The sequence below is a fragment of the Panthera onca genome, chromosome E1, assembly GCF_046562875.1.
Source record: "Panthera onca isolate mPanOnc1 chromosome E1, mPanOnc1 haplotype 2, whole genome shotgun sequence".
Taxonomy (NCBI): Eukaryota; Metazoa; Chordata; class Mammalia; order Carnivora; family Felidae; genus Panthera; species Panthera onca.
Window position 1 is genome coordinate 34,014,352 of NC_138352.1, and position 20,693 is coordinate 34,035,044.

The following is a 20,693-nucleotide window of genomic DNA, read 5'->3' on the forward strand; positions in this document are numbered from 1 at the left end:
TGGGGAAAGTGACATTTGAGTCAAGAAGGAGAAGAGGGAGTAAACCATGTGGAAATATGTGAGGAGCACTGTCCTAGAAAAGTGGTAAGGCCCTGAGGTGAGAACATACTTGGGGGTTTCTAGTAATGGCAAGGTAGCTAATGTGACTGAGGCAGAATGAGTGAGGAGTACAGAGAGAGAGGTGAAGACAGGGGTCATCAGACAGACCAGGTCAAGCCCTGGGGCTTGTTAGGGCTTTGGTTTTTACTTTAAGTAAGATGGGAAGCCCTTGGAGGGTTTTGAGCAGAAGACTGGCTTAATTTACCTATATTTCTTTTTTAAAAAGTTTATTTATTTTTCAGTAATCTCTGCATCAAATGTGGGGCTGGAACTCATGACCCAGAGATCAAGAGTTGCATCCTCTTCCAACTGAGAGAGCTAGGCACCCCTACCTTCCATTTTAAAAGGCAAGAGTGAAAAGCATAAGGGACTCTTAAAAACTGAGAACAAACTGAGGGTTGATGGGGGGGTGGGAGGGAGGGTAGGGTAGGTGATGGGCATTGAAGAGGGCATCTTTTGGGATGAGCACTGGGTGTTGTATGGAAACAAATTTGACAATAAATTTCATATATTAAAAAAAAGGCAAGAGTGAAAATAAGGGTGTCAGTCAGAAAGCTAATGAAATAAGGCAGTTGTGAGATGATGATGGCTTATAACAGAGTGCAGGTGGTGAGAAGACATCAGATTCTAAACATTTCCAGAAGGTGGAGACAAAAAAAAACCCCTCACATTTTGGAACCTATCTGAGTTCAAATCCCAATTCCCATATATACTGGCTGAGTAACCTTGGCTGAGTCACTGAACTTCCCAGTTTCTTAATTGATAAAATGCGTACCACAGTAGCTTTCTCACTGAGTCATGAAGAGGATCTTGTGTATGTACAGAGTGTAAGTATTTCATGTAATAAGTTCTCTGTAGCCATTGCTCCTGCTTCTTTTTGAGGTAGGTAAAAAAATTGACCAAGAAAAAGAATAAAAGTCTTCTCAGTAGACATATCTATTTAGAAGGAAAAATCCAATGAGATCAGGGATTCTCAAAATGTTGCCCCTTGACTACAACTCCTGAGAGCTTGTTAGAACCTCTGAGGGCATCACCTGAGAGCTTGTTAGAAATGAAAAATTGGTATAAACTTAGGGGTGCATGTATCCCTTTTAGTATTCTCGTATTCTTTGGGTAAATACCCAGTAGTGTGATTGCTGGATCATAAGGTAGTTCTATTTTTACCTTTTTGAGGAACCTCCATACTGTTTTCCACAGTGGCTGCACCAGTTTGCTCTCCCACCAACAGTGCATGAGTGTTTCTTTTACAGAAGCATTATTTATAATAGCTAAGATATGGAAGTAGCCTCAGTGTCCATCGATTGATGAATAGATAAAGAAGATGTGGGATACAAATTATGGAAAGAGCCTAAATGTCCATCAACTGATGAACGGATAAAGAAATTGTGGTTTATATACACAATGGAGTACTACGTGGCAAGGAGAAAGAATGAAATATGGCCCTTTGTAGCAATGTGGATGGAACTGGAGAGTGTTATGCTAAGTGAAATAAGCCATACAGAGAAAGACAGATACCATATGTTTTCACTCTTATGTGGATCCTGAGAAACTTAACAGAAACCCAAGGGGGAGGGAAAGGAAAAAAAAAAGAGGTTAGAGTGGGAGAGACCCAAAGCATAAGAGACTCTTAAAAACTGAGAACAAACTGAGGGTTGATGGGGGGTGGGGAGGAGAGGAGGGTGGGTGATGGGTATTGAAGAGGGCATCTTTTGGGATGAGCACTGGGTGTTGTATGGAAACCAATTTGACAATAAATTTCATATATTGGGGAAAAAAATAAGATGTGGGATATACAAAATAGAATATTACTCAGCCATAAAAAAAGAATGAAATCTTGCCATTTGCAACAACAGGGATGGAGCTAGGGAGTATAATGCTAAATGAAATAAGTCAGTAGGAGAAAGACATATATCATATGATTTCACTCATATGTGGAATTTAAGAAACAAAACAAAAAAGTAAAGGGGAAAAAATAAGACAAAGAGAGAGAAACAAATCAAGAAACAGACTCTTAACTATAGAGAACAAATTGATGGCTACCAGAGGGAAGAGGTGAGTAGGATGAGTTAAATAGGTGATGGGGATTAAAGAGAGCACTTGTGATGAGAACAGGGTGATGATATATGGAAGTGTTGTTACTATATTGTATACCTGAAACTAATATGATACTGTATGTTAACTGGAAATAAAAAGAAACTTAACTTTAAAAAAAAAAGAAAGAAACACAATCCTTTGGGTGGCTATTAAAGCAAAATGTGTTTAAAGAAACAAACACTTTTCTCCAAAAAAAAAAAAAAAAAAAAGGAAGAAGAAATGTAAATTTGGGGACCCTACTCTAGATCTACTGAATCAGAAACTCTGAGAGGGGAGTGGGATCCAGAATCTGTGTTTTTAAAAGCCCTCTGGGAGCAAAATACACTTCTAGCTCTTAAACAGGCTCCTTCCTGTCACAAGTGTGCAGAGTCAGAACAGAAATAATATGAGTTAATGTCACATGACCAGACTAGCTGCCCCCAGAGTTCTTGGAGAAGGGAAATCATCTTTCTTTCCCCCTCTTAAAATACGGACGGACCCAAACACTTTTCCGCTGTTATTCTTTCCTTGTATCTCAACACTCAGAAATCCTGTGACAATAGCCAGTGGGGGGCATGTGGTTGTGTAAACTATGTATAGAAATCTAAGTGGGCCCCAGTCAAGGAGACAGACTTGGGTCTTTTTCCTCCAACTTTACACATGGTAACTTGAAATAAAAAGTCCACGCTGGAGTGAAAAAATAAAATAAAATAAAATATAATATAAAAATAAACCCTCTGGGCTATTTTTATGTTTACTAAAGGCTGAGAACCATTGAAATATATGACATGCGGGCGACTGATCCTAATTATTCCAGAATCCTAATATATAAATTAACCTTTTGGGAATTGACCACAAAGACATTTGAGTTTTCTGGATGCGGTAATCCTATTAAACCACGGCTTAGTTTAACTGCCTCTCCAAGAGACACTTCAACATTCTGGATTTATAGAGTATGGGTTTTCTGAGTGAGTGTGTTCTGTAAGTGTGGGCTATATGACGTAAAGACTAGCAATTGCCAACTAACTACAAATTCCAAACAGAACAATTACAGAAGTTTGCCGGTATCTCTTCTAAAAACAGAGAAAGCAAAAACACATGACCTTTGTGTTTGCATAGCCTCCCAAGGAATAAAACAATGAATACCTGCCAGTCCTGAAATGATTGCCTAGTCTAATTTAAGAATATAATGAACTACTAATATCCTTCAGTTTAATAGCTCTGTGAGCTGATAAACACTTGAATTGTACTTAATCAAGTTATCTTCATGTTCTGGGTCCCAGTGTGATGAATTCTGGACTTTTTCTTTCTGACTTGAAAACCAAAATGTTGAGAATGTAGTGAAAGTCACAATTAACAGACTGATAGCTACTGTTAAATTCTACAACTCTGGGCCATTGGGATTCATATTTATTTAATTGTAGACATACTGGAGAGTTGATGAAGTGGGTAATATAAGAGTGATGGAAAGAAAACTATATTTGGAAGCTGTTTTAGGCATTAACTTCCAAACTATATATGTAAGTCCTGGTAGCATATAACATTTTCAGAAATGCCTGCAGATAAGGACTATAAAATATTGAAATACACAGATTATATTGGCTATCTATCATTGAAGAAGTGGTGTGTTCATATAGGATTTGGACAGAAAATTAGATTTCCAGTCTCAGAGAGGGAATTTTTAAAAACAATTAATGCTAATTAATATGCCCAACAAAACAGAAATATACTTTAACTTTTCCAATTTTTGAAAATCAGAATCATTTGTTTAACAAATGAATTTCAACAAAGGCCTTATTCAATTATCCAATAATACATAATATAGTACATATTATATATAATACATATTATATATAATTATCCAATAATAACAAAAGTAATAAAATAAATAAAATAAAAATAATAAAAGTAACAGACTGAAACACACGATTTTCCCCCTATTGGTAAAAGGCAGCTTAGGCAATGTTATGGGTTAGGTTGTGTCCCCCCAAAGTTCATACATTGAAGGCCTAACGCTTAGTACCCCAGATTGTGACTGTATTTTGAGATAGGCTCTTTAAAGAGGTAATTAAGGGGCGCCTGGGTGGCTCAGTCCGTTAAGCGTCCGACTTCAGCTCAGGTCACGATCTCACGGTCCATGAGTTCGAGCCCCGCTCAGGCTCTGGGCTGATGGCTCAGAGCCTGGAGCCTGCTTCCGATTCTGTGTCTCCCTCTCTCTCTGCCCCTCCCCCATTCATGCTCTGTCTCCCTCTGTCTCAAAAATAAAAAAAAAAGTTAAAAAAATAATAAAAAAAATAAAGAGATAATTAAATTAAAATGAGGTCATTAGGGTGGGCCAAAAGCTAATATGACCAGTGTCCTAATAAGAAGAGGAAATTTGGACACAGACATGTGCAGAGGAAAGACCATGCAAAGGCACGGGGAGAAGATGACCATCTATCTATAAGCCAAGGAGAGAGACCCTCAAAAGAAATTAACCCTGCCAATACCTTGTCTTGGACTTCCAGCCTTCAGAACCGTGAGAAATTAAATTTCTGATGTTTAAGTCACCCAGTACGTTGTTATGGTAGTCCTAGCAAACTGATACAAACAATAAGAAATTACTGATCAGCAAATTCCTTGATTTATGTATTTCTTACAGTTGAAGACCACGTAGGAAGACACACACCTGGGAGGACAGTTTACCATAGACCGTCCCATTTCCTGGGCTTAAAATTCCCTCATTTCTCCCTCATTTCCCTCATGCAGTTTTCACAAGATATTGCTACTCCTACCTCTACCTCCACCAAAGCCATCATTCCTTCAGTCAGAAAAAGACAAATATCATATGACTTCACTCATATGATACAAAGCAGATGAACAAAAGGGAAGGGAAGCAAAAATAGTATAAAAACAGGGAGGGACACAAAACATAAGAGACTTAAAATATGGAGAACAAAAAGGGGGTTACTGGAGGGGTTGTGGGAAGGGGGATGGGCTAAATGGGCAATGGGAATTAAGAAATATGCTCCTGAAATCATTGTTGCACTATATGCTAATTAACTTGGATGTAAATTTAAAAAATAAATTAAATTAAATGGTAAAAAAAAAACACAAAAAAAGCCATCATTCTTCCTTCTTCTGTCCTTCCCTGCCATAACTCAAAGCATATGAAACACAAAATAAACAGAACAAAACAACACAAATTACAAAATGTAAAATTATAAATAACAGAATAGAGAGTCACTCAGATACATACCATTTTGGGGAAAATGCACAGCCTGGATTTAGTAGAATATGTTAAAGGAAAGATACAGTCTTTGAGTAATTTGATGAAACCGCTCTATTTTAAAATTTAAACTTTGAGTCACATCAGCTTGAAGGCTGACAAAACAACTGAGCCTAAGAAAGTGGCTATCTCAAAGCAGACCACTACGGAGCAAGAACAGACTAAGCCCCAGAGAAGAGAATTCAGGCAGAGATGTGGCCTTTATTTACTCCTCTTTAACTCCCTAGTTTCTTAGTGTCACAAAATCAGAAGTTAATATCTGAATCCCACTGTATAGTATTTGTAGTTTTTGCATAGAATTCTTCTCAAGCCTATTATATAATTCAGGTGCAGATCTCAGACTGTTTGAAGCCCAGGCCTACTGAAGGATGCTCCCAGGAAACTGACCCTCACTTTACCCAGTCCCACAGTAAACAAGATGCTAGATTGTTTTCACTTGCCTCTGGTGAGCAGATAGGTGCAGCCAGAGTTTCCACAATGACCAGGTAGGAGATAGGATCAAAGCAAAGCAAAGCAAACTCAGAGTGGTTGACTGCCTCAGTTTGCCTGGGACTTCCCTAGTTTTAGCACTGAGAGTCCCATGTTCTAAGAAACCCCTCACTTCCAAGCAAATCAGAACGGTTTGAAACTCTAAACATTGATCCATGCCAATGGTCTAATTCCTGTGGGAAACTCTGGAGGAACCTCTGTTTGGAAGCATACTGTGTTGTATCCTGCTTTATAGAACAAACCATCTCTGTTAATACCTGAATCCTTTGCTATAAAAGAAATTTTACAGCCTTTAACTGTGTGTGAAGCATCTTTCCATTACCATCCCATTGGACAACCACACATAGGACAAGCTGTACAGAGAGTTCTTATTCTATGGTATGCATTCATCCATTCTCAAACCATTTGTTGTATTTATGTAATCACAAGATAAAGAATATGTATTTGTTATAGATAACCGGGAAGGATGATGAACACAAATGACAATTTGAGTCAGGAGTCTGGTGCCTAGAATGAGCAGAACTGATAAGCAGGTCACACTCTCCTAGAGAATAATGCTTTGAAAGACTTCACTCTTGTTTGAGAAGGCCATACTTTGTACTACTTTGAAGGCAAGAGTTCAGGGGACTAACTTTGAAATTATACTAGGGAAGGAATATAACCCAGGCCAGAGCCAGCTGATACAATCAGTAGAAACAGAAGTATGTCAATCTCTGGAGCCCCCAGAGGTAGGGAAGGAGGATCTGCAGTGATAAGAGGTCAGCCTCCCTCAGTTCCTCACTCTGGGATCTTAGAAGATTCTCCTCTACCTGAGGCCATCCTTACCCCTCATTCCATGAACTCTTGTCATACTAAAAGTCTTGTATGTGGCCATCACTAATGGTTTAGAGATAACAAATTTCCTTTCCCTGGTAGTGCATGGTGATGCCTTCTTCAGGTAGCATTTTCCCCACAGAAATAGTCACTTTTATTAAGAACTCCATTTCAGGCACATTCAAACCACAGACTCCAGCCACTACACAAAATATTGCTTCTATTTAGGAAATGGGTTCGAAGTTCCAAACAACCTACGGAAACCTTTTTTTTTTTGGAGGGAGGGCATACAGCCACTTGTGGGACTGTCATTTAAAAATTATGGGCACTTTAGGGGCACCTGGGTGGCTCAGTCTGTTAAGCGTCGGATTTCGGCTCAGGTCATGACCTCCTGGAATTCAACCCTGTGTCGGACTCTGTGCTAACAACTGACAGCCCGGAGCCTGCTTCAGATTTGTGTCTCCCTCTCTCTCTGCCCCTCCCCGCTCATGCTCTGTCTCTCTCTCTCAAAAATAAAAATTAAAACACTTAAAAAATAAAATTAAAAGTATGGGCACTTTAACAACTCACAGTAAATTTTGCTTTGAAATGTACCAAGAAAAATTTAAACATGTCCAACTCTCAGACTTCTCTGGAAGCAAATTAGTAAAAAATTCTTTATCAAAGCAAATGAAATTTGTAGAGCTCAAAGAGTCCAGGAAATGAAAAAAGAAACTTCCTACCTAAAAAAGTTAACTAAATTCTCTATAATCACATTCATGGTGATTTTCCTCTGCTGATAAACAAATTAATTAATCAGATGAAAGGTGAAATGAAAGGTTTGTCCTCTGAAGGATTGAAATCTGGAAATTTCAGGAAGGATACACCTATCAGGAACTGCTTACTTCTGGCCTGAACACAGTAATGCAGTTACTATGCTAATGGGGACACAGTGAAATCTAAGGGTTAAGACTTCCGTTCCTTTTTAAACTTATATTCAATATCGACTTGGACAACTGAACACCAGTGTTAAAATGATACAAATGCTAAGTTTTGTCTCCTGGAATGAGTTGTCTTTTGGAAACCAGAGTGTTCTGAGAATTCAAAACAAGCCTGACACTCTCCAAAAACATATTTCTTTTGTGTCTAAATATCCAACTTACAAAACAAAACAAGAATCCCAGATAAACCAGTACATTCTACATTTTAAATTGTTCTTGTCAATATATTAATGTTTAAAGCACTGTTATTAAGGTTCCTTTCAAAGTAAGGGGCTACAGGTATGGCAGGTGGAAAAAATTCAAACCTCATGACCACCAGATGAGTTTCCTACATGAAACCTGCCCCACTGAAGCCTCGTTTTTCTTTTACAATGGATCCTTTGGCAGTGATGAATATAGTAATCATAATGGTTTGAACCTGTTTGTTGCTTTGTAATTATCTTGTGGTGTGTGTCCTTAATGTGCTTATATTTTGATCCTTCTATTCCCTAGATCCTACTCCAGTTCCACCCAGCATGTGTGGGCATGCATGCCCATACATACACACACACATGCGCGCACACACACACATGCATATGACATATATACTCATAGGCACACTCCCACACAACAAGGCATTATTTGGTCCTTAAGGGTAAGAAATACAACTTCCTATTTTGACATCTCTCCTACCAGAGAGTAAATAAATATTTAGTATATACTTAATAACTAAGAGACTAGACATAAATATTCTTACATAATATATTATAAAGAATAGAAAATATTCTTCTAAAAACAGTTACTTTTGATCTTCATTTACTAGAGTAAAACAGATGGAAAGTGAGAGAGGTTACACTCAACAAAAATATTGTCACCTGTTCATTTATATATCAGAAAACAGAGGGGCGCCTGGGTGGCGCAGTCGGTTAAGCGTCCGACTTCATTCAGGTCACGATCTCGCGGTCCGTGAGTTCGAGCCCCGCGTCAGGCTCTGGGCTGACGGCTCGGAGCCTGGAGCCTGTTTCAGATTCTGTGTCTCCCTCTCTCTCTGCCCCTCCCCCGTTCATGCTCTGTCTCTCTCTGTCCCAAAAATAAATAAAAAACGTTGAAAAAAAATTAAAAAAAAAAAAAAAAGAAAACAGAAACCTAGGAAAATGATATGTATATAGAAGTATCTGTGACCTTTCATTCTCTCCATTTGTCTTTTTCTCTATATTAATTATTACTCAATGATTCCACTTTCTCCAAACACGCTCCATCCTGAATGCTAATCACTCGGCTCATTACAAATGATCAGAGGGGTAATTTCATGGCATAGTATCTTCACTGGATGGCTGGTGTGTGTAATATCTTGCCTTTAAACCCAGCATTTACAATTTTATTGTCTTCCAGTGTCATTAAATGAGTGCTGACAAAATAGCCTGAAAGCAAATCTCTTTATCTTTTTTTAAAGCTTATTTTTTTTAGAGAGAGCGAGCATGAGCGAGTGCACAAGTGGGGGAGGGGCAGCGAAAGAGGGAGAGAGAGAATCCCAAGCAGGATCTGCACTGTCAGCGCGCCACTCAATGCAGTGCTCCACCCTGGGGCTCGGACTCACCAACCGTGAGATCACGACCTGAGCCGAAATCAAGTCGGGTGCTGGGTGCTTAACTGACTGAACCACCCAGGCACCCCAAAGCAAATCTCTTTAAAAGCAAGTGTCCACCCCCTCCACCAAAAAAAAGGCACTGTTCCAAACACTACTTCTATGTCATATGTTATACAGAATGGTTCAATGATTTATTGATCAGATAATTAAATATTTTCAATAAATATTTCTATACAAGAAATATTTTCTTGGTTTCTGTTGATGTAACAGCTCTTCTCTATAATGAAATACCTTAATATGGGCTGTTTATATTTCAGGAAGAGAAGTTGGAAATATTGGGAAAACTAATATTAATGGCTCAAAACACCCATTAAAATTAGAAATAGAAAAATATCTATTCTATTCAGTGTTCTGCCCATTTTTAAATTGGAGTGTTTTTTGGTATTAAGTTATATAAGTTCTTTATATGTTTTGGATATTAACTCCTTATTGGATATATCATTGGCAAATATCTTCTATTATTCAATAGGTTGCCTACTTGTTTTGTTGATGCCTTCCTTTGTTATGTAAAGCTAGAACAAATAGTCTAAAAATTTGTATGGAACCACAAAAGACCCCAAATAGCTAAAACAATTTTGAGAAAGAACTAAGCTGTAGATATCAAAATTCCAGGTTTCAAGATATACTCAAAGCTGTAGTAATCAAAACAATATGGTACTGGCACAAAAAGAGAGATCTAGATCAATGGAACAGAATAAAGAGTCCAGAAATAAACCCACAACTGTATGGTCAATTAATCTTCAACAAATGAGGCAAGAATATACAATGGGGAAAAGACAGTCTCTTCAACAAATGGTACTAGAATGGTACTTCAACAAACGGAAAACTAGACAGCTACACTTTCTTACACTATACACAGACATAAACTCTAAACGGATTAAAGACCTAAATGTGAGACCTGCAGAGTGGAAGAGAGCCAAAGCATAAGAGACTCTTAAAAACTGAGAACAAACTGAGGGTTGATGGGGGGTGGGAGGGAGGGGAGGGTGGGTGATGGGTATTGAGGAGGGCACATTTTGGGATGAGCACTGGGTGTTGTATGGAAACCAATTTGACAATAAACTTCATATATTGAAAAAAAAAAAATAAATGTGAGACCTGAACCATAAAACGCATAGAAGAAAACATGCAGTGATGTCTCTGACATTGGCTGTCAAAACATTTTTCTAGATATGTCTCCTCAAGCAAAATTAAGCTATTGGGACTACACCACAATAAAAAGCACTTCCTGTTCTTTTACAATGGCTTCGCTATTCCTGAAACATTTATTTTGATTCATCAATTAATTCGCTGAATTTATTATAAAATAGTTTTCTTTTTTCAGGAAGGTCACATGGGTATTATATTTTCTGAGTTCTTTTGTGTTGAAAATGTCTGCATATTGCCTCTAAACTATACCATGGATGGATTATAGTGTAATTAGGTCACATTTTCTTTTCTTTTTACCTCAGAACAATATAGACATTGCTTGTTTTCTGGAATTGAATGTTGTGAAGTCTGATGTCAGTCTTACTGTTTTTCTCCCTTCATTTAATTAATTCAACAAATATATACATATACACACATACATGCATTCATACACACAAATCCTATACAAATACATATATATCCACATATAAAACACACATATGTGTGTGTGTGTGTGTGTGTATACATATCTACACATTTAAAATGAGGAAATGGGTATGGGTGATGTATACCCAATAATACTTGATACAAAATCATTAGCATTCTACATAATACCTTTGTGTGTGTGTGTGTGTACACGTATACAATTTTGTTTTAATGGGGGGTTTGAACTATTAATATTAGTTTTCCTGACTTTCCAACTTATCTCCTGATTTCAAGAAGGATTCCAGAATCCTTCACATAGAACCCTGAAACTGTATATAGTACATAGTCATCATCTACAATGGAGCAAGGGTGAGGCGGGAGAAGGAAAAAGTTACTTTGACTCTGGGACTCAGAGAAAAACAAGGGAAATTAGAGGAAAGACATGAACAAATAAAAAAGCAGCCTGTAAAAGACATGACTCTGATACTATTACATTGTTTCTTTTGCTTATCCCAATACAATATCAATACAAAAGTAATCCCATACTTTCACAGATGAAATATTATGTAGACTTTGAAACTAAACTGCCTAAGTACAAATTTCCCCAGCTTCACTAATTTTGAGACCTTGTGCAAATTACTTAACCTTTTTGCACCTTAAGTGTCTTCCTCTATAAAAGCAGGAATAAAGATTGCGGAGAGGGTTGCCTGAGTTAATACATGGATAGCTTAGGACAATGCCTGGCCTATAAGAGATGTTTTTCCATTTTTAGATTTCATTATTATTTGTATAACTAGATTTCACTGAAAAAAAAAAAGAAGCTGGTTTTTCTTGATCCTAACTGAAGGTGTGAGTGGAAGTTTTTCACTTTCACATCATGAGTACCACTAACTGAAAGAAATTGTAAAATGCCTTTGATCATAAAATGTACCCTAACTTCAGAGGAGTTAAAATAATATTGCATCTTAGAATCAAAGTAAGTTAGTATGCTTTAATTTAATGTAATTATAAGTTAATGTATGTGTGACATCCCCCAGAAGTGAAACTGGCAAAAAAATTTGATTCAAATAACAAATAACATAACTTCTTACTTCTGTAAATTCCATTTTGTTCAGTCTTGGTCCCATTGAGTCAGCAATATCCAATTGTTTGCAACATGCTTCTAATTATGGAAGAAAATGTTATTTGCTAGTTAGTTTGGTTGTAATACAGTCAGATTTCATATTCATTTTATAGCTCTTTAAAAGAACATAAAAAAAAGAACATAAAATTATTCCTTAATTAATGTCCATCAGTTTTTACAAGTAAATGATTATATAGTTGAGTAACACTCCAATTCCTACAAAATGATTATTTTTCCTGGCTTTTATTTAACTGAGCAACTCAAACACTGAAATAAACGTGCCTACATTTTTAATGACCAGCCTGAGATAAAGTAAAAACAAATATGCATGTCAATAGCATAAAGATTACAAAAACAACTGTGTTGGCTTATGCTAGCATTTAAGGAAGCAGGTCCTAAAACACACTTCTATAAACTTTCTTTTCAAATATTATGTCTTTAATGTTTCTTAAATTAAATAAAAAATATATGAATATGTTCTTTTAGTAAAAGATTCAAATAATACAAAAACATAAGCAGTAAAACATGAATATCTACCTTTTCCCTCTCCCCACTGCCAGCATTCTCACTCCTCTCTGCCCCAGAAGGAACCACTGTTTTTCAACTGTTGTTGCCACCTTTCAAGCAACTTCTCTAAGCATTTTTAAATATGTTAGACACCTTTTATTTTCCTACACATAAATATGGTTACATTGATCTGCAACTTGCTTTTTTCACTTACTCATCTTGTAGATCTTTTCAAATAGGATCTGGAACTCAGGGAGAAGGTTTGGGATGGGAATGTAGATATACGGATGGGTCATTAGCTAAAGTCATGGGTTTAAATAAGAAAACCCAAGGAGGGTGTATAGTATGTAAAGTGATAATAGAGCCAAAAAGGAAACTCGGAAAGCCACATTTGAGGTACAAATAAAAGAAGAACCGAGAAACAAAAATGCTAAGAGGTGATCAGTGATAGATGAAAAATCAAGATAGAATGATATCACAAAAGCCAAGAAAAAAAGAGTTTCATGAATAACAGAATGATCAATAACGGTAAATGTGGCAGTTAGTTCAAATAAAGATTTTTTTAAACCTCCTTTTGATATAAAATTATGAAACCTTTATTGACCTTACCAAAACACAAACACACAAACTGTTTAGAAGTTCATGATGAAAGCACTGGCTTCCTCTCCTACTTCTAGCAGCAACTTCTCCTGCCTATCATAGTCTGGTACATAAAAGATTCTTTAATACTCTTGATTTTTGTAACGATTTATTATATCAGTTATTGTCATAAGAAGATTGTATAAATGTTAGTATAAGCTTATGCATTAGATGCTGTTAGCCTCATCCTAAACTTCCTCCCAAGCTCTGGATGATTATGCAGTCCAGACTGGTTTCTAATGATAATAGCTGTTATTAAGTGTATGTGTCTGTCTCCTGGCTAGACTTTGAGAAACTTGAGAGGAAACATGCCTTAGTCCTGTCTGCCTCCTCTACCTCATCGCAGTATCTGGAACTAGCTGAGAGCTTAATAACTACTGAATGAATGAATGAATGAATAAATGGTACAGAAAATACTAGATAGTATAGGAGGTAAGAAGAGAAAACAATCACTGTCAATTAGAATGGTCTGGAATTTCTCTAATTTTATCACAATTTCAAATAGAGCTCTCTTCACTCATTCCTTCTGTATACTTATCAAAAACTAAATAAATAAAAATAAAAGAAGTTATTCACAGATTTTTCTGAAGGAGAAGTTGAGGTTGTTCTAACCATGGAAAATTCTATATTTTGGATAGGCTGTGAAAAGGTAGGAGAAAGAGTTGTCAGCAAGGCCCCAATCATGTTTGGGGACCAGTTATCAGGAAGATGGGAAGCATATTTTATTTTTTAAATGAAATATGAGAATAGATTTCAGACAATCTATTGTTATCAATATAATAGCAGTCAAAAATCAATTGAAAAAAAGCAACTTGATATAAATAATGTAAATCTCAGGACCCAAATTCTAGTGCTTTATTCTACAAGTCAGAATTATTTTTATTTATTTATTTATTTATTTTTTAGTAATCTCTACACCCAACATAGGGCTCAAACTCAAAACCCCAAGATTAAGAGTCACATGCTCTTCTGACTGAGCCAGCCAGGCGTGCCTACAAGTCAGAATATTTTGCTTAATCTCATATGAGGAAACAATTCTGAAAACAAAAGCATCAAAATCTATGTTTTTCTGTAGTTATAGTACTGTCTCTTTCTGCCTCTTGTGACCATGGCGGAAATCCGCAGTTTACGTTTTTGTTGCCACAATGATGACGAATTAGAGTCAGGTCAGAAATCCTGCAATTCCTGCACAATGAAGACTTTTTCCATTCAGCCAAATATTCAAGTAGGTAAAAAACTTCCTTAGAATAAATTTGAGTCTAGAAACTATTTTTTTATTTTATTTCTTATTTTTCTAAATTTACATCCAAATTAGTCAGCATATGGTGCAGCAATGATTTCAGGAGTAGATTCTTTAGTGTCCCTTACCTATTTAGCCCATCCCCCCTCCCACAATCCCCTCCAGTAACCCTCAGTTTGTTCTCCATATTTATGAGTCTCTTCTGTTTTGTCCCCCTCCCTATTTTTATATTATTTTTGTGTCCCTTCCCTTAGGTTTATCTGTTTTGTCTCTTAAAGTCCTCATATGAGTGAAGTCATATGATTTCTGTCTTTCTCTGACTGACTAATTTCACTTAGCATAATACCCTCCAGTTCCATCCATGTAGTTGCAAATGGCAAGATTTCTTTTGATTCTTTTTGATTGCCAAGTAATACTCCATCGTATAAATACACCACAACTTCTTTATCCATTCATCCATCCATGGACATTTGGGTTCTTTCCATACTGTGGCTGTTGTTGATAGTGCTGCTATAAACATGGGGGTACATGTGTCCCTTCGAAACAGCACACCTGTATCCCATGGATAAATGTCTAGTAGTGCAATTGTTGGGTCGTAGGGTAGTTCTATTTTTAGTTTTTTGAGGCACCTCCATACTGTTTTCCAGAGTGGCTGCACCAGCTTGCACTGCCACCAACAATGCAAAAGAGATCCTCTTTCTCCGCATCCTCGCCAACGTCTGTTGTTGCCTGAGTTGTTAATGTTAGTCGTTCTGACAGGTGAAGGGGGTATCTCATTGTGGTTTTGATTTGGATTTCCCTGATGATGAGTGATGTGGAACATGTTTTCATGTGTCGGTTGGCCATATGGATGTCTTTTTTGGAGAAGTGTCTATTCATGTCTTTTGCCCATTTCTTCACTGGATTATTTGTGTTTTGGGTGTTGAGTTTGATAAGTTCTTTATAGATTCTGGATACTAACCCTTTATCTGATATGTCGTTTGCAAATATCTTCTCCCATTCTGTCGATTGCCTTTTAGTTTTGCTGATTGTTTCCTTCACTGTGCAGAAGCTCCTTATTTTGATGAGGTCCCAGTAGTTCATTTTTGCTTTTGTTTCCCTCTCCTCTGGAGACGTGTTGAGTAAGAAGTTGCTGCAGCCAAGATCAAAGAGGTTTTTGCCAGCTTTCTCCTTGAGGATTTTGATGGCTTCCTGTCTTACATTGAGGTCTTTCATCTGTTTTGAGTTTATTTTTGTGTATGGTGTAAGAAAGTGGTCCAGGTTCATTCTTCTTCATGTCGCTGTCCAGTTTTCCCCGCACCACTTGCTGAAGAGCCTGTCTTTATTCCATTGGATATTCTTTCCTGCTTTGTCAAAGATCAGTTGGCCATACGTTTGTGGGTCCATTTCTGTGTTCTCTATTCTGTTCCATTGATCTGAGTACCTGTTTTTGTGCCAGTACCATATTGTCTTGATGATTACTGCTTTGTAATACAGCTTAAAGTCTGGAATTGTGATGCTTCCTGCCTTGGTTTTCTTTTTCAGGATTTCTTTGGCTATTCTGGGTCTTTTCTGGTTCCATACATATTTTAGGATTGTTTGTTCTAGCTCTGTGAAGAATGCTAGTGTTATTTTGATGGGGATTTCATTGAACATGTAGATTGCTTTGGGTAGTATCAACATTGTAACAATATTTATTCTTCCAATCCATGTGCATGGATTGTTTTTCCATTTCTTTCTGTCTTCTTCACTTTCTTTCCAAGCTTTCTATAGTCTTCAGCACACAGATCTTTTACCTATTTTGTTAGGTTTATTCCTAGGAATCTTACGTTTTTTGGTGCAATTGTAACTGGGATCAATTCCTTGATTTCTCTTTCCGCTGCTTCATTATTGGTGTATAGAAACACAACCAATTTCTGTACATTGATTTCATATCCTGCAACTTTGCTGAATTCATGTATCAGTTCTAGATTACCAGTGTAATCTTTCAGGTTTTCCACGTAGAATATCATGTCATCTGCAAATAGTGAAAGTTTGACTTCTTCCTTGCCTATTTGGATGCCTTTTGTTTCTTTTTGTTGTCTGATTATTGAGGCTAGGACCTCTAGTACTATGTTGAACAACAGTGGTGAGAGTAGACATGCCTGTTGTGTTCCTGATCTTAGGGGGAAAGCTCTCAGTTTTTCCCCATTGAGGATGGTATTAGCTGTGGGCCTTGAATATTTGGCTTTTATGATGTTGAGGTATGTTCCTTCTATCCCTACATTCTTGAGGGTTTTTATCCAGAAAGGATGCTGTGCTTTGTCAAATGCTTTTTCTGCATCTAATGAAAGTATCATATGGTTCTTATCCTTTCTTTTACTAATGTGGTGTATCATGTTGATTGATTTGTGAATATTGAACCAGCCCTACAGCCCAGGAATAAATCCCACTTGTTCATGGTGAATAATTCTTTTAATGCAATGCATATAATTTTCTTATGTCTTTCCTTGTATTTCTATTTTATATTATAGTTCAGACATTATAACTCTCTTTTAAAATACTGTGTATGTAAGTAATATTTTCTAGGAACTTGATAGGATGATAAAGAGATAATACAGAATATTTATAATAAAACAGCATTTCAAAAGAATTGAAAATTGCTGATTGCTTTTCTGTTTTTCTACATTCTCCATCTGGAAAGAGCAAAAGAACTTAAGTACATTTATAAGAGCTTTGAATAACATATTTCTCAATATTGACTTTTCATCGTAATCCAGCATCCCTCCCCTCACTGCTCCCCTGCAAAAGAGGGACAAGTAGAAATACCACAGGAATAGGCAGGCTTACCAAGCTGGAAATCTGGATTTTGAAAAAATTCATGAAGGACATTCTGAATCTGCAAATTAAAGAAAGTAGACCATATATTACTTCAGTTATCATACATCTAGTATTTTAGACTAAAATCCACGTAGGAACTTTCAATTTAAGTCTTGGGTAACCTTTCTAACTCAGGGACAGAAACAGTAATAATTAACATTTAGTTTATATACTACTTCAAGGTTTATCAAATGCTTTTTCATATATATCCTCAATGACTCCCATTGAGAACATTTTGTTGAGAACTAGGATGCCCAGAGTGATCCTATTTTGTCCCCTCCAAGGACATTTCTAGCAACCCTCAGACACTAGGCACCTTTGGCAACCAGTTTAGCAATCCAAAGAATCCTCTATAATTCATTCCTCAATTACTAAAAAACAAAATTTCAGAGTTCTTCTTGGTCCATTAAAAAAATTTTAATGTTTATTTTTGAAAGAGAGAGAGAGAGAGAGAGGCAGCATGATGGGGGGAAGGGCATAGAGAGAGGGAGATAAGGAATCCAAAGCAGGCTCCAGGGTCTGAACTGAGAGCACAGAGCCCCACGTGGGGTTCGAATTCACAAAACCGTGAGATCATGACCTGAGCCAAAGCTGGACGCTTAACCGACTGGGCCACCCAGGTGGCGTTGGTCCATTTTTTAAAAATAGACTTGAGAGCCTGTTTCCGATTCTGTGTCTCCCTCTCTCTGCCCCTCCCCCGTTCATGCTCTGTCTGTCTCTCTCTGTCCCAAAAATAAATAAAAAACGTTGAAAAAAAAATTTTAAAATAGACTTGAGGGGCCCCTGGCTGGCTCAGTCAGTATAACATGCAATTCTTGATCTCCAAGTCCTGAGTTCAAGTCCCACATTGGGAGTAGAGCTTACTTTAAAAAAAAAAAAAAAGGAGACTTGATTTTTTTAGGTCTTTACATTCACAGAAAAATTGAGCAGAAAGTGCAGAGTTTTCCTTATACTCCCTGCCTCCTGCCACCACATACACAGCTTCCCCTGCAATCAACATTCCGCACCACAGTGGCACATTTGTTACAACTGATGAACCTACATGAAACATCACCACCCAAAGTCCATAGTTTACATTAAGAATCACTGTTTGATGTACATTTTATGAGTTTTGGCAAATGTGTCATGATGTGTATCCATCATTTCGGTATTATACAGAATTGTTTCATCACACTAAAAATCTTCTGTGCTCTGCTTATCCATCCCTCCGTCTGTCTTCACTCCTGGAAACCACTGATCTTTTTACTCTCTCCATAGTTTTACCTTTCCCTGAGCATCATAAAATTGGAGTCATACAGTAGATATTCTTCCAGATTGGCCCCTTTCACTTAGTAATACACATTTAAAGCTCTTTCATGTCTTTTCATGGCTTGACAGCTCATTTCTTTTTAGTGCTGAGTAATATTACATTGTTTAGGTGTACCACAGTTTATTTATCCATTTAACCATGGAGGGAAATCTCGGCTGTTTCTAAGTTTTGGCAATTATGAATAAAGCTGCTGTAAACATCCACATGCAGATTTTTCTGGGAACATAAGTTTTCAGCTCCTTTTGGGTAAATACAATAAGCATTATGGCTGGATCATATGATAAGACTGTGTCTGGTTTTACAAGAAACTGCCAAAGTGGCTGTACCATTTTGCATTATCACCAACAATTCCCACCAACTGCTACACACTTTTGGCAGCATTTTATGTTGTCAAGGTTCCAGATTTTAACTATCCTGATAGGTGTGTAGTGGTATCTCATTGTTTTATTTTGCATTTCCTTGATGTCATGTGTGGAGCATATTTTCATATGCTTATTTGCCACCTACATGTCTTTGGTGAAATGTCTGTTTAGGTCTTTTGCCAATTTTTAAGTCAGTTGTTTGTTTTCTTATTGTAGAAGAGTTCTTTGTATATTTTGGATAATAGTCTGTTATCAGATGTCTCTTTTGAAATATTTTCTTCCAGTCTGTGGCCTACCTTCCTTGGTCTATTTTTAATAATCCATTTTGAATTAAAAATATGCTTGGCCATGTATCTAGCCAAGAAATGTTCTCACACTTATGTACACCTAAAAGAATATGTTTAACTGTTAGAGTACAGTTGTTTTCTAAAGGTAAAAGACACAGGCTCTTAGTCTACAGAAGTAATTAGTCACACATACAATAAACAAAGAGAAAAATAAAAACTATGTCTGTCCTTTTTTTTTTAGATTTAAATCCAAGCTAGTTAACATATAGTGTAGTAATGGTTTCAGAAGTAGAATTTAGTGATTCATCACTTACATTTAACACCCAGTGCTGAACCCAACAAGTGCCCTCCTTAATGCCCATTACCCACTTAGCCCATCCCTCTACACAACACCCCTCTAGAACCCCTCAGTTTGTTCTTTGTATTTAAGAGTCTCTTATAGTTTGTCCCCCTCCCTGTTTTTATATAGAGAGTCTCCCTCTCTGCTTATATCTTTCTTTTTTAAATTTACATCCAAGTTAGTTAGCATATGGTGCAAGAATATGAATCCAGTGATTCATCCCCTACATATAATACCCAGTGCTCATCCCAACAAATGTCTTCCTTAATGCCCCTTGCCCATTTAGACCATCCCCCCTGCCACAACTCCTCCAGCAATCCTCAGTTTGTTCTATATATTTAAGAGTCTCTTATGTTTTGCTCCCTCCCTGTTTTTAAATTATTTTTGCTTCCCTTCCCTTATGTTCATCTGTTTTGTATCTTAAATTCCACATTTGAGTGAAGTCATATGATATTTGTCTTTCTTTCTCTGACTAATTTCGCTTAGCATAATACACTCTAGTTCCATCCACATTGTTGCAAATGGCAAAATTTCATTGATTGACGAATAATATTTCGATGGACATTGGGCTTTTTATATACTTTGGCTATTGTTGATAGTGCTGCTATAAACATTGTGGTGCATGTGCCCCTTTGAAACAACACACCTGTATCCTTTGGATAAATACCGAGTAGTGCAATTGCTGGGTCATAGGCTAGTTCTATTTTTAATTTTTTGAGGAATCTCCATGCTGTTTTCCAGAGTGGCTACACAATTTGCATTCCCACCAACAGTGCAAAAATGTTTCCTTTCTCCTCATCCTAGCCAGCATTTTTTGTTTCCTGAGTTGTTAATTTTAGCCATTCTGACAGGTGTGAGGTGGTATCTCATTGTGGTTTTGATTTGTATTTCCCTGATGATGAGTGATGTTGAGCATTTTTTCATGCGTCTGTTAGCCATCTGGATGTCTTCTTTGGAAAATGTCTGCCCTTAATGAAGAGTTTGGGAACCTCAGCCAGAGTCAATATTTTAGAAATAGCTAGAATTTAGAAATAGCTAGCTAGAATTTTTTTAAAATGCTCAAGAGAAAATTGAAGAAATTAGCTCTCATGGACCAAACAGGTCAAGAATCAGCTTACCTCAGTAACACTGAAAATTTAGAGGTA

General features: G+C 37.0%; 1 protein-coding gene across 17 annotated transcripts in view; it reads right to left on the reverse strand.

The window, feature by feature from the left end:
- EFCAB5 (EF-hand calcium binding domain 5) overlaps positions 1-20,693 on the reverse strand; it is a 187,732-nt gene that overhangs the window by 86,524 nt on the left and 80,515 nt on the right. For all 17 annotated transcript variants that reach the window (XM_078437557.2, XM_078437554.2, XM_078437552.2 and 14 more), the window contains 2 exons: positions 17,221-17,269; positions 11,995-12,065 (listed from right to left, as the gene is read on the reverse strand). In XM_078437557.2, coding sequence (XP_078293683.1) covers positions 11,995-12,065; positions 17,221-17,269 — 120 coding nt within the window. The remainder of the gene's footprint in view (positions 1-11,994; positions 12,066-17,220; positions 17,270-20,693) is intronic.